General features: G+C 43.2%; 2 protein-coding genes and 1 pseudogene across 22 annotated transcripts in view; 1 reads left to right on the top strand and 2 right to left on the bottom strand.

Moving 5' to 3' along the window:
• The window catches only part of FAM227A (family with sequence similarity 227 member A), a 93,752-nt gene that overhangs the window by 10,929 nt on the left and 70,723 nt on the right, over nt 1-12,100 (bottom strand). For 15 of the 21 annotated variants that reach the window (XM_049115292.1, XM_049115288.1, XM_049115281.1 and 12 more), the window contains 2 exons: nt 3,389-3,529; nt 2,360-2,407 (listed from right to left, as the gene is read on the bottom strand). In XM_049115292.1, the coding sequence (XP_048971249.1) occupies nt 2,360-2,407; nt 3,389-3,529 (189 nt within the window). Of the gene's footprint in view, nt 1-2,359; nt 2,500-3,388; nt 3,530-12,100 lie in introns of all 21 variants that reach the window. The other 6 variants (XR_007413453.1, XR_007413451.1, XR_007413450.1 and 3 more) reach the window with 2 other exon arrangements.
• On the bottom strand, nt 4,741-5,293 carry LOC112668048 (60S ribosomal protein L37-like; annotated as a pseudogene).
• On the top strand, nt 5,462-6,288 carry LOC112668013 (ATP synthase subunit O, mitochondrial-like). The gene has a single exon (XM_035696421.2). It carries the CDS (start codon nt 5,477-5,479, stop codon nt 6,206-6,208), a length of 732 nt encoding a protein of 243 aa, XP_035552314.1. The 5' UTR covers nt 5,462-5,476; the 3' UTR covers nt 6,209-6,288.

The raw sequence follows: 12,100 nt of genomic DNA, 5'->3' as shown, positions 1-12,100 counted from the left end.
GAATTTGTGTGTTTTCTGGAGTTTCACCATTTCAGTGCCTGGTGGTGGGTAAGTAGGGTAAGAACTGCCCTAAGAGGTAAGAACTCAGCCAGTCCAGGGCCCAGAAAACCCAGGAGTCCTTCTGGGCTGGGCTAGGGCAGTGGTCTCAAACAGGCATGCTCAAAGGTATTCTGGATAAATGAATGTAAGAAGCTTTATGAAACAATAATAAATAAAGTGACTATTAATTACTTACAGGTTCTATGCCAGGCTCTTTATATGAGTTATGAGTTAACTATGAGTTATATAAGTTATATGAGTTAACTTTTCACATATAACAACCATCCACATCTCTTAGGGCCAAGGAAACGGGCCCAGAGAATGAAGGTATTTGACCTAGAGTCACAGAAGGAGCAGGGCAAAGATTCAAAACCCCAGATCTTTTTAGAGTCAAATCTCCTTTTACTGCTTCATCTGCCATCAGGATTTTTAAAATATTCAGATTTTTAAAATCCACAATTCCCCAAGACTTAGAAAATAAAGTGCTTCATAGGCATCCCTTCCTGATTTGTCCAGGGATCTCCATGTTCACCTCTCCTGGAACCCCTCACACACTTTCTTGATCCCCTGCCATGCTAATTCCTGCCTCTGAGCCTTTGCCTTTGTTGCTCTGTCCACCAAGAATGCCATCCTCTTGCCTCATCCCCCTCCTTCTGCCTGACAAATACCTTATCTTTTCCAAATTCAGGTCAAGGAATACCACTTCTATAAAGTGTTTCTGGGGGCACCTGGCTGCCTCAGTTGGAAAAACATGTGACTTCCTGATCTTGGGGTTGTGAGTTTGAGTCCCACGTTAGGTGTAGAGATTATTTAAATATATATATTTTATATAATAAAATATATATTATAATATATAAAATATTATATATTTATAAATAAATATTTATAATATTATAAGTAAAATATTATAAATATTTATAAAATAATATATTTTTTTAATATATATATATATATATTTTTTTTAAACTAAAGTGTTTCTGCATGGCTCCTAGGGTGACCTCTGTCTAACAGTACCTCCAGAGCTTAGGGGGTTTATTTGTTGAGACAACTGCCTTCTCTCTACCAGGCTGTGAGCTCCTTGAAAATGGGGACTGTGTTAACTACTGTTATTTAACCCAGCATCTAGTGCAGGGAACTTCTGAAGTCTCTTCTTCTTCTTTTTTTAAAAGATTTTATTTAATTAATTAATTAATTAATTTATTTATTTAGGGGCAGAGGAAGAGTGAAAGAGAATCTCAAGTGGACTCCATACTGAGCATGGAGCCTGACACAGGGCTCTATCTCATGACCTTAAGATCATGACCTGAGTCAAAATCAAGAGTTGGATGCTTAACCGACTGAGCCATCCAGGTGCCCCTAAAACCCCTTCTTTTTTTTTTTTTTTTTTTTTTTTTTTTTTTTAATTTATTTACTCAGAGAGAGAGAGACTGAGAGGCAGAGACACAGGCAGAGGGAGAAGCGGGCTCCATGCAGGGAGCCCGACGCGGGACTCAATCCTGGGTCTCCAGGATCAGACCCCGGGCTGCAGGCGGCGCTAAACCGCTGCGCCACCGGGGGTGCCCCCTAAAACCCCTTCTAACCTAGGCTTGCTGCTGTGCAAAACTCAGTGGCTAATGTCTACCTCATATGGCTGTTATGAAGATCAAAATGAGGTGACATTTGTCAGGTCTTTTTTTTTTGTTTTAAGATTTTATTTATTTATAGAGATGCAGAGAGACAGAGAGGCAGAGACACAGGCAGAGGGAGAAGCAGGCCCCACACAGAGAGCCTGACGTGGGTCTCCATCCAGGGTCTCCAGGATCACGCCCTTGGCTGCAGGCGGCGCTAAACCGCTGCACCACCAGGGCTGCCCATTTGTCAGGTCTTTACCTTACTTTTTTAGTCTATATCTAAAGCCATTATTATATTGTAATTTAATATTATTATTTGTAATATTTTATTTTATTTTTTTTTTAAGATTTTATTTATTTATTTACGAGAGACAGAGAGAGAGAGAGAGAGGCAGAGACACAGGCAGAGGGAGAAACAGGCTCCATGCAGGGAACCTGACATGGGACTTGATCCTGGGTCTCCAGGATCATGCCCTGGGCTGAAGGCGGCACTAAACTGCTGAGCCACCTGGGCTGCCCTGTAATATTTTAAATAAAATAATGGATAAAAGAGTAAATGCATGAATAAATGTAGTGACCAAAACAAAAAAAAACTCCTCATTCAGCTTAGAAAAAACTATGATGGTATATTTCCCTTATCCTAGGAATTGCTATTTCTGTTTCTTAGTCTCTGGCCACAGTGTCCTTTTTCTCCTGTTGTTTTGCCTTACCTGGTAGAAATATCAAAGCTCCTGGGCTCCTGCAGGAGCTTCCCAGTCCTAGGGGAGAGAATTAGTTAGTGCCTGAGAGTGACAGGGGAGACCAGTCCAACTTCTGTCTTGCTTCTCTTTCCCTCTCCTCCTTTCCCTTCCTGTGGGGGAAATAAAAAACACAACAAAATCGGATCAAAAATTCAGTGTAATTTCTTCTAAGATGTCACTGGAATCTTGATAGATACACAGGCTTGGTGCTGTCTGTGGCCCTCTTTTTCTGTGGCCAAAGGCAGCTTGGAAAACAAGCCAGCACATAGAGGAAAGGAGGGCGGGAGGGAATAAGAGACAAAGAGAGAGAGCAAAAACCTAAATATGGCATTGAGTTCTTAGATCCAACATGCCTGCAGCTGGCCTGTCTGTGGCCTTCCCAGTTATTGAAGCTACTAGATTTTCCTCCTCAAGCTAGTTTGAGCTGGTCTCCTGGCACTTGCAGCAAAAGAGTTCTGACATACAGTTCATAAAGTACAAATGCTTAGCAAAGAAGAAGTACAAAATCACTGGTAGCTCTTACTACCACCATTAATTATAATAAAAATGAGAGTTGGGTGAATAACACATAAAAGTGAGTAAACCTTTATGTGCCCTTTTCCATGTATTAAGAATTCTAGGGGCACCTGGGTGGCTCAGTTGGTTAGGCATCTGACTTCATCTCAGGTCATGATCTCAGGGTCCTAGGACTGAACCCTGTGTTGGGCATCTCACTCAATGGGAAGTTTGCTGGTCTCTCTCCTCCCATCCTCCTCCTGCTTGGGCTTTCTCTCTCTCTCTCTCAAATAAATAAATAAAATCTTAAAAAAAAATTCTGACAGGGGTGCCTGGGTGGCTCAATTAGTTAAGCATCTGACTCTTGGTCTCAGCTCAGGTCTTGATCTCAGGGTTGTGAGTTCAAGCCCCATGTTGAGCTCCATACTGTGTGTGAAGTTTACTTTAAAAAAAAAAAAACAGTGTTTGTATTTCCACTTTTCCATGGTTTTTGTTAGAACAAACCTTGAAAGAAACGCAGTCTCCCTCTCATGACTTCCTCTACATTTCTTGTCAAAGGATTCCTCAAGGAAGCTTGAAGGTTGGATGAACATGTGGTTTGCCTTCTTTTTTTCTAATGCTCTTTGATCAACGTTCTTCACATCCCTGTGGGGAAATCACAAGGGCACATACAGAAAAATACTTAAGAGTCAGCATGACCTTTTCACTCCTTTTTTTCATATGTAAAGAGAAACAAATATTTACAAACTGATTCATTCAAGAGCAACTGACTAAAACAGAGAGATGACTACATAGCAGAAACAGTCTGGAGCCTGTGTTGTGTGCTAGGGGTCATATCAGTCCTTGGGGACACAGAGAGGAAGAGGACATGGTCCCTGAATTCAGGGAACATATATTCAAATTAGGAGGACAGGAGAAGAAATCAACAATCTAAAAGAAAGCTGAATTGGAAGGCAAGCTGATTTCAAGTTGGGGATCTGTTGCTTACTGTGTGCCTTTAGGCAAATTACTTAACTTCTCCCCGCCAGTGTGGAGAGAAGATAATAGAATCTAGTGTAGGGGTGCCTGGGTGGCACAGTCGGTTAAGCATCTGCCTTCAGCTCAGATCATGATCCTGGGGTCCTGGGATGGAACCTTGCAGTGGGCTCCATGCTCAGTGGGGAGTCTGCTTCTCCCTCTGCCCCTCCCTCTGCTCGTGCTTTCTCTCTCTCTCTCTTTCTGTCAAATTAATTACAAACCTTTGTTAAAAAAATATTTTAAAAAATAGAACCTAGGGTTGTAGTGAGGTCTGGGTTACCATAGGTCAAGTGCTTAGCTCAGCGTCTGGTACACAATAAACAAAGGAAGTGCTTGAGAGATGCCAGCTGCTGTTGCTGGTGTTCTAGACGGTTTTCACTGGAGTGTGTTCAGATAAGCATGGGGTACACAACGGAAATGCCAAATTGGGTGATACACTGGCTGACTTTTGAAATGTGAGTAGACATTTGATGAAGAAGCAGGTTATGGGCACTCAAGGTAGGCAAAATAACAATAAAAATGTATTTGTGTGAATTAAGATTCTGTCATAGACTTCTCTATTTATGGAGGATAGATGTTGAAAGACTGATATTAAAAAATAGCATTGATCTTGGCCTAAACTGAGGTAGGGAAGCTGAAGGGACTATTTTTTTATTTATTTTAAAGATTTTATTTATTTATTTCAGAGAGAGAAAGAGCATGAGTGGGGGGAGGGGCAGAAGAAGAGACAGACTCCCCACTGAGCATGGGGTCTAACATTAGCTCCATCCTAGGACCCTGAGACCATGACCTAAACTGAAGTCACATGCTCAACTGACTGAGCCACCCAGGCTCCCCTATTTTTTTTTTTTTAAACCAGAACGTTTATTTTGACTAATCGTTGAAATCCTTAAGATGAACTGGATGCTGCAACAGCTGCCCTCTTGGGCTTAGGTGTCGTTCCTTCACAGAATCCATGCCTGAACCTGTGGTATACAATTTTTAGGTGCCTCATTCGACTGTCCCAGTGGTATTCCGTCTTTTAGCCTTGGCACTCCAATTATACTTTCTCTTCCGCTTGGCAGGGTAGCCACACTTGCTGCAGGTGGACTTCTGAAGGTGGTAGGCCTTAGAGCCACAGCGGTGGCACAACGTGTGCATCTTATTGTGACGCTTTCCAAATGATGACGTCCCCTTCGTCATCTTGTTTCCACGGCAGACCCCCCAGGCTCCCCTACTTTTAAGATTTTAAAAGTTAATTGATTGATTGGAGAGTGAAAGAGAGAGAGAGAGTAAGCATGCATACAAGTAGGGGGAGGAGTAGAGAGAGATAGAGACAAGCAGACTCCGTGCTGAGGGCAGAGCCCAACACAGACCTTGATCCTACAACCTGAGATCACAATCTGATGGACACTCAACCGACTCACCACCCAGGTGCCCCTGAAGGGACTCCATTTTAGAAAGGCTCTATCTCTGCTGTTTTTCTACTAGGCCCCATTTCAGAATAAGTCAAAAAAGCTATGTTCCCACTTTGAGGGGGAAGCAAGAAAGTTAATCCTTCTCTAAATTTTGCCCAGGGGCCGCAAACACCTAATAATGTCTAAGAACCAGATTTCAAACAAGTTCCAGGCTGACACTGGCATCAATACCCCTACCTGGGGTTTGACCTACAGCCCCCCGGAGAAGATGGCCGCCCCAGCGGTGTCCGGGCTGTCCCGGCAGGTGCGGTGCTTTAGCACGTCTGTGGTCAGGCCGTTTTCCAAGCTTGTGAGGCCACCTGTTCAGATACATGGTATCGAAGGTCGCGATGCCACTGCTCTTTATTCTGCTGCATCGAAACAGAATAAACTGGAACAAGTAGAAAAGGAATTGTTGAGAGTAGCACAAATCTTGAAGGAACCTAAAATGGCTGCTTCCATTATGAATCCCTACATAAAGCGTTCCGTGAAAGTGAAAAGCCTAAATGACGTGACAGCAAAAGAGAGGTTCTCTCCTATCACATCCAACCTGATCAATTTGCTTGCTGAGAAGGGTCGCTTGAACAATACCCCTGGAGTCATTTCTGCCTTTTCCACCATGATGAGTGTGCACCGTGGAGAAGTGCCATGCACAGTGACCACCGCGTCTCCTTTGGATGAAGCCACTCTTACTGAACTAAAAACGGTCCTGAAGAGCTTCCTATGCAAAGGCCAAGTATTAAAATTGGAAGTTAAGGTTGATCCATCAATCATGGGGGGAATGATTGTCCGTATTGGAGAGAAATATGCTGATATGTCTGCAGGAACCAAGATTCAGAAGCTGAGCAGGGCCATGCGGGAGGTTTTCTGAAAGTATTGATTATCTGTCAGTGAAAACTCCTAAAACTTGGAGCAACAATAAAATGCTTCCTGAACAGAAAAAAAAAAAAATACCCCTACTTTCGGTAATTGATGGAATAATGCCTGTTGGGCAGCCCAGGTGGCTCAGCGGTTTAGCGCCGCCTTCAGCCCCAGGGCCTGATCCTGGAGACCCAGGATCGAGTCCCACATCAGACTCCTTGCATGGAGCCTGCTTCTCCCTCTGCCTGTGTGTCTGCCTCTCTCTCTATCTCTGTCTCTCATGAATAAATAAATAAAATCTTTAAAAAAAATGCCTGTTGCTCACCTGGCACTTACCTCTGGTTGGGCCCTACTTTCGACTCCTAAAGAAACAAGTACCCTAGACCCCTTTCCAGTGTAAACTCCCTAACCCCAGGCACTGACAAGACTCATTCTCCTTTCCTTTCCAAGTCTCCCAAACGTTCTGTCTACTATTCTCGACCCATCATTTATACTATTCAATTAATTCTGTTTTCACTTTCTCTGGCTTACATTTGATTTCTATCCTGTGTGAAGCCAAGGACCCTCTTGGCCGTGTTGGGGGACTCTCCTCGGTCCTTAGACTCAACCTGCCTGTATCAAAACCAATGGCTATTCCAACAATGGGCACTTTTCCCAAGTCAAAGGAAGAAATTCGGTTGACACAACATTCTTACTTTTGGGATCTTCTGCCACAACTTTTTCTTACCCCTGGGGAGCCTGCTTGTGGTTGCGACGAAGAGGCAAAGAAGAGCAGCAAATTGCATTTGTCCTTGTTATGGTCGCATTTTCTTTCTTTTCTTTTCTTTTTTCTTTTCTCTTTTCTTTTCTTTTCTTTTCTTTTCTTTTCTTTCTTTTCTTTTTTAAAGATCTCATTTATTTATTTGAGAGAGAGAATGAGCAAGAGAGAACACAAGCATGGGGAGAGTCAGAGGGAGAGAGAGAAGAAGACTCTCAGCTGAGCAGAGACCTTGACACTGGGTTCCATCCCTGGTCCCTGGGATCATGACCTGAGCTGAAGGCAGATGCTTCATCCACTGAGCCACCCAGGCACCCCAGTGATCACATTTTCTTCTTTTTTTTTAAATTTTATTTATTCATGAGAGACACAGAGAGAGAGAGAGGCAGAGACACAGGCAGAGGGAGAAGCAGGCTCCCTGTGGAGAGCCCGATGTGGGACTCGATCCCAGGACCCCGGGATCACGACCTGAGCCAAAGGCAGACACTCACCCACTGAGCCACCCAGGTGCCCTCCAATGATCACATTTTCTAACAGAAAAAACACTGATGTAACTTATTTTCTATATTGTTATTTCTTGAGATGTTGAAGTCTGCACATGCCTTAGACTCATATTTTCCACTAGAAAAAGCATCTTTAGTTTGTGACAGAATCATATTTTGAAATATCTCATAGAGTTCTGCAAAGAGGATTCTGAATTGGGAGTGCTCTGCCCCCAGATAAGTTTGAGGATCAGGGCTTTAGACTCGCATGTAAATGAAGTTCTCCAGCAGCCAGAACTTATTAGGTGTTTATGGCCCCGGGCCATCTCACTCAATGCATGATCCACCTGCAACGTGCAAGCTAGGCTCTTTCTCTATCTACAGCCGAGACTCTGGATTGCCTTTTCATTCTTTTTCTTTTCTTTTCTTTTCTTTTTTTTTTAATTTATTTTTTATTGGTGTTCAATTTACTAACATACAGAATAACCCCCAGTGCCCGTCACCCATTCACTCCCACCCCCCGCCCTCCTCCCCTTCTACCACCCCTAGTTCGTTTCCCAGAGTTAGCAGTCTTTACGTTCTGTCTCCCTTTCTGATATTTCCCACACATTTCTTCTCCCTTCCCTTATATTCCCTTTCACTATTATTTATATTCCCCAAATGAATGAGAACATATAATGTTTGTCCTTCTCCGACTGACTTACTTCACTCAGCATAATACCCTCCAGTTCCATCCACGTTGAAGCAAATGGTGGGTATTTGTATTCTTTTCTTTTAATTACTTAATTACTTAATTAATTATTTGACACACACACAGAGAGAGAGAGAACAAGTAGGCAAAGCAGCAGGCAGAGGGAGAGGGAGAAGCAGGCTCCAGGCTGAGCAGGGTGCCTAATGCAGGACTCAATCATGGTCCTGGGATCATGACCTGAGCTGAAGAAGGTAGATACTTAACGAACTGAGCCACCCAAGTGCACTTTTTTTTTTTATATATTTTTATTTATTCATGAGAGAGAGAGAGAGAGAGGCGCAGACAGAGGCAGAGGGAGAAGTAGGCTCCATGTAGGGAGCCTGACATGGGACTCGATCCGGGGTCCCCAGGATCACGCCCTGGGCCAAAGATGGTGCTAAACCGCTGAGCTACCCGGGATGCCCCCTGGATTGCCTTTTCTAAGGGGGACTGCTCCAGGTCTCCCCAGCTGCAGACTTTCAACTCTGAGTCCTGTGCTGGTATCCAAGCCTCACACACACTAAGTGATTCATAAACGGAACGTCAGTCTAATTTCAAAGCCAGTGCTCCTAACTGATAGGCTCTATTTGGGAAATAAGTGGTAACTGAGGTCCCAAAAGAGTTCTAACCCTCCTAAAAGTAATATTCTATAGGGCATTTGCACCTTTTGTTTTTGTTATGGCCAAAGCTTCAAAAAATATACAGAACTAAAGAAAACTGCATAATCAACACCATTTACCCATTACCTAGCTTCAATAGTTATACCAACACAAGGCTAATCTTGAATTATCCACTACTCCTTTTGCACCCCTACCATCCCCACCCCAAATGGGTGATTTTATTTTATTTTTTTTAAGACTTTATTTATTTATTCATGAGAGACAGAGAGAGAGAGAGAGGCAGAGACACAGGCAGAGGGAGAAGGAGGCTCAATGAAGGGAGCCCGGTGTGGGACTCGATCCCAGGATTCCAGATCAGGCCCTGGGCTGAAGGCGGCCCAAAACCGCTGAGCCACCCGCTGAGCCACGGGTGATTTTTAAAAGCAAATCCTAGATACCATGTCATTTCATCCATAAACACTTCATTAGATAACTCAGACATGACTCTTAAAAAATAAGGTAACTACAAAACCATTATAACATCTACAAAGAAAAACAATGCCCCAATATAGTGAGTTCCTTAATATGTTCCTTTGGAACACAGATACCAAAGAGTTCATACTCTAAATGCACAGCTCAATGAGTTTTCGTGTACTGAGCACACTCATGTAACCAGCACCAGATTAAGAAACAGAATACTGCCAGCTACCCAGGAGCCCCCTCATCCAAACCCTACTCAATCATACCCCGAGGGTAGTCCTGCCCTGATGTCTAACAGCACAGATGTGTGTTCTTTTTTTAAGATATATTTGAGAAAGAGAGTACGTGTGAGCATATGCAGGGGGTCAGAGGAGAGGCAGAGAGAGAGAGAGAGAGAGAGAGAATCTCAAGCAGACTCCCCACTGAGGGTGGAGCCCAACATAAGGCCCCATCCCAGTATACTTAGATCATGAGCTGAGCCAAAAACAAGAGTCAACTTAACTGACTGAGCTACCCAGGTGCCCCTAATAACACAGATGTGTTTTAAGGCCACCATTTTCTTTTGTAAACAAAATTCTGAGAATCAATTTATTAACAGAAGGCATGCTGAGCTTCTTGATTATGCCTTATCCAACAAAAAGTGAAAATATCGGGGCAGCCCTGGTGGCACAGCGGTTTAGCGCCACCTGCAGCCCAGGGTGTGATCCTGGAGACCCGGAATCGAGTCCTGCATCGGGCTTCCTGCATGGAGCCTGCTTCTCCCTCTGCCTATGTCTCTGCCTCTCTCTCGCTCTCTCTGACTGAATAAATATATCTTAAAAAAAAAAAAGAAAATATTTAGCAATGAGATTGCTAACACATAATTACAAAGTTTTTACTGACCTATAATACCTATACTATAATTCACCTAATAAGGATGCCTGTATTAAACAAGGATATCCTTATATATTTCTGAAGCACATATGCTGTAGACTTAATCTTGAATAAATTTAATATTAGCCCTAAATTATTTTTGCCTTGCTAATGCCATAGCTATGTATAACTATGGGGGCTAAGTTCTCGCCAATGGAATGAAAAATGGAAGGTTTATTTGTGACTAACAGGAGGAATGCATTTCTTTGGACTCATCTTCCCTTCTATTGGCTGGAATATAGACCTGATGGCTGGAGCCTGAGCACTAAGAGGCTAAATCATGGGCAAAGGATTATGGAGAAATAAGACAAAAGGGGCTTGGGTCCCTGAGACTGTGACCTGCCATATCTCCTGAACAACTTTTTAAATAAAAAATAGATTTGCTTATTCTATTTTTTAAAGATTTTTATTTATTTATTCATGAGAGACATAGAGAGGCAGAGACATAGGGAGAGGGAGAGGCTCCCCGGTGGGGAGCCTAATGTGGGACTTGATCCCAGGACCCTGGGATCACGACCTGAGCCAAAGACAGACGCTCAACCACTGAGCCACCCAGGTGCCCTTGCATCTTGTTTTAGCTACTATTTTGAGTTCTGTCACTTGAAGCTAAACCTAATTCTAAGTGATAGAATTACTTACTATGGGCTTGATCCTATAAATAGACTTTATGTGCCTTATTTTACTTGATCAGAACAACTCTCCAAAGTAGGAAATACTATCTATCTTCATTTAACCAACAAAGGAATGGAAGCTCCGCCATATATGTTACTGGTCCGATGTCACAGAGCTAGTAAGTAAAAAATCCTAAGCCTCCACCATTCCAAGGATCCCACCTTCAAGGATTGTTAACAACTATTGGGAGAGACAGACATCACAAAATATATGCAACAGGTAACACCTGGTGCATAGAAGTCGCTGAAAATATTTGTTGGAACAATGAGTGAAATATAGAAGAAACAAAGCATAATGAACTATAGAAACAGATACAAAAACACAGAACCCTAAAGAGCAGTTCCTATGGGGGCACCTGGGTGGCTCAGTTGGTTAAGCATCTACCTTCAGCTCAGGTCATGATCTCAGGGTCCTGGGATAGAGCCCTGTGTCAAGCTCCCTGCTCAGTGGAGAGTCTGCTTCTCCCCTAGCCCAGCCCCTCCCCTCACTCGTGTTCTCTCTCCCTCTCAAGTAAATAAAAATTAAAAAAAAAAAAAAAAAGAATGGGTCCTCCCCCTTCCCCAGTCCTGACCATCACCTGCATCTCTCCAATCCTTCCCCCTTCACACAGGCTTGGGTCTCCCACTTTACACTGAAACAGCCTTGTTACTCACCATCCAATCTTGCCTTTTTTGGTGCCAAATTTTGCTCCTTCTGCTTCCTAGCAATCTCAGTCACCATGGGGAGCCATACCTTCTCCCTAATGCTCCAGGCTCCAGTGTGTGACTTCAGGCCTGTGAAGACCGCTCTCTACCAAATCACCAAATCTGTCTCAGCCCCATGAGTCTGCATCTGGCACCCCAACTGCTAATCACTGCTTCCCCAAGCCCTTTCTTCCCTCAGCATCAGGATTGGTGCACCTTTACATACAGGCTCTTCTTTCCCTGTGGCCACTCCTCTCCTCAGCCCCATATTTTGCCCTCCATACATATGTGGTGGCTCTCTAAGGTTCTGTCCTTGACCTTGGCTTCTGTAAAATGGGGATAAACAGCTGTGCCTCTTACACACACTATTTCATATCCTGATTTTTTTTTGTCCAATAATATGTCATGACCATTCTTCCTTATAAAAGAAGACTACTAAAAAAAAAAAAGACTACTAGATCAACATGACCATTTTTCTTCACTGCAGAGTTTGCACATATGATACCTTGCTAACCAATCACCTTTTGATGAACATTTAGGCTGAAATGCATTTTTGTGGTGCTGCTGCTCAACAGGCTTTTATGTGT

This window comes from Canis lupus, chromosome 10 (genome assembly GCF_003254725.2).
Source record: "Canis lupus dingo isolate Sandy chromosome 10, ASM325472v2, whole genome shotgun sequence".
In the NCBI taxonomy this organism is placed as follows: Eukaryota; Metazoa; Chordata; class Mammalia; order Carnivora; family Canidae; genus Canis; species Canis lupus.
The sequence above is the reverse complement of the archived record's forward strand: the minus strand, read 5'-3'. Positions and strand labels throughout refer to the sequence as shown.

Excerpts from the sequence above, each read along its gene's own strand:
- LOC112668013 (XM_035696421.2), top strand. The coding sequence starts at position 5,477 with ATGTCTAAGAACCAGATTTCAAACAAGTTCCAGGCTGACACTGGCATC.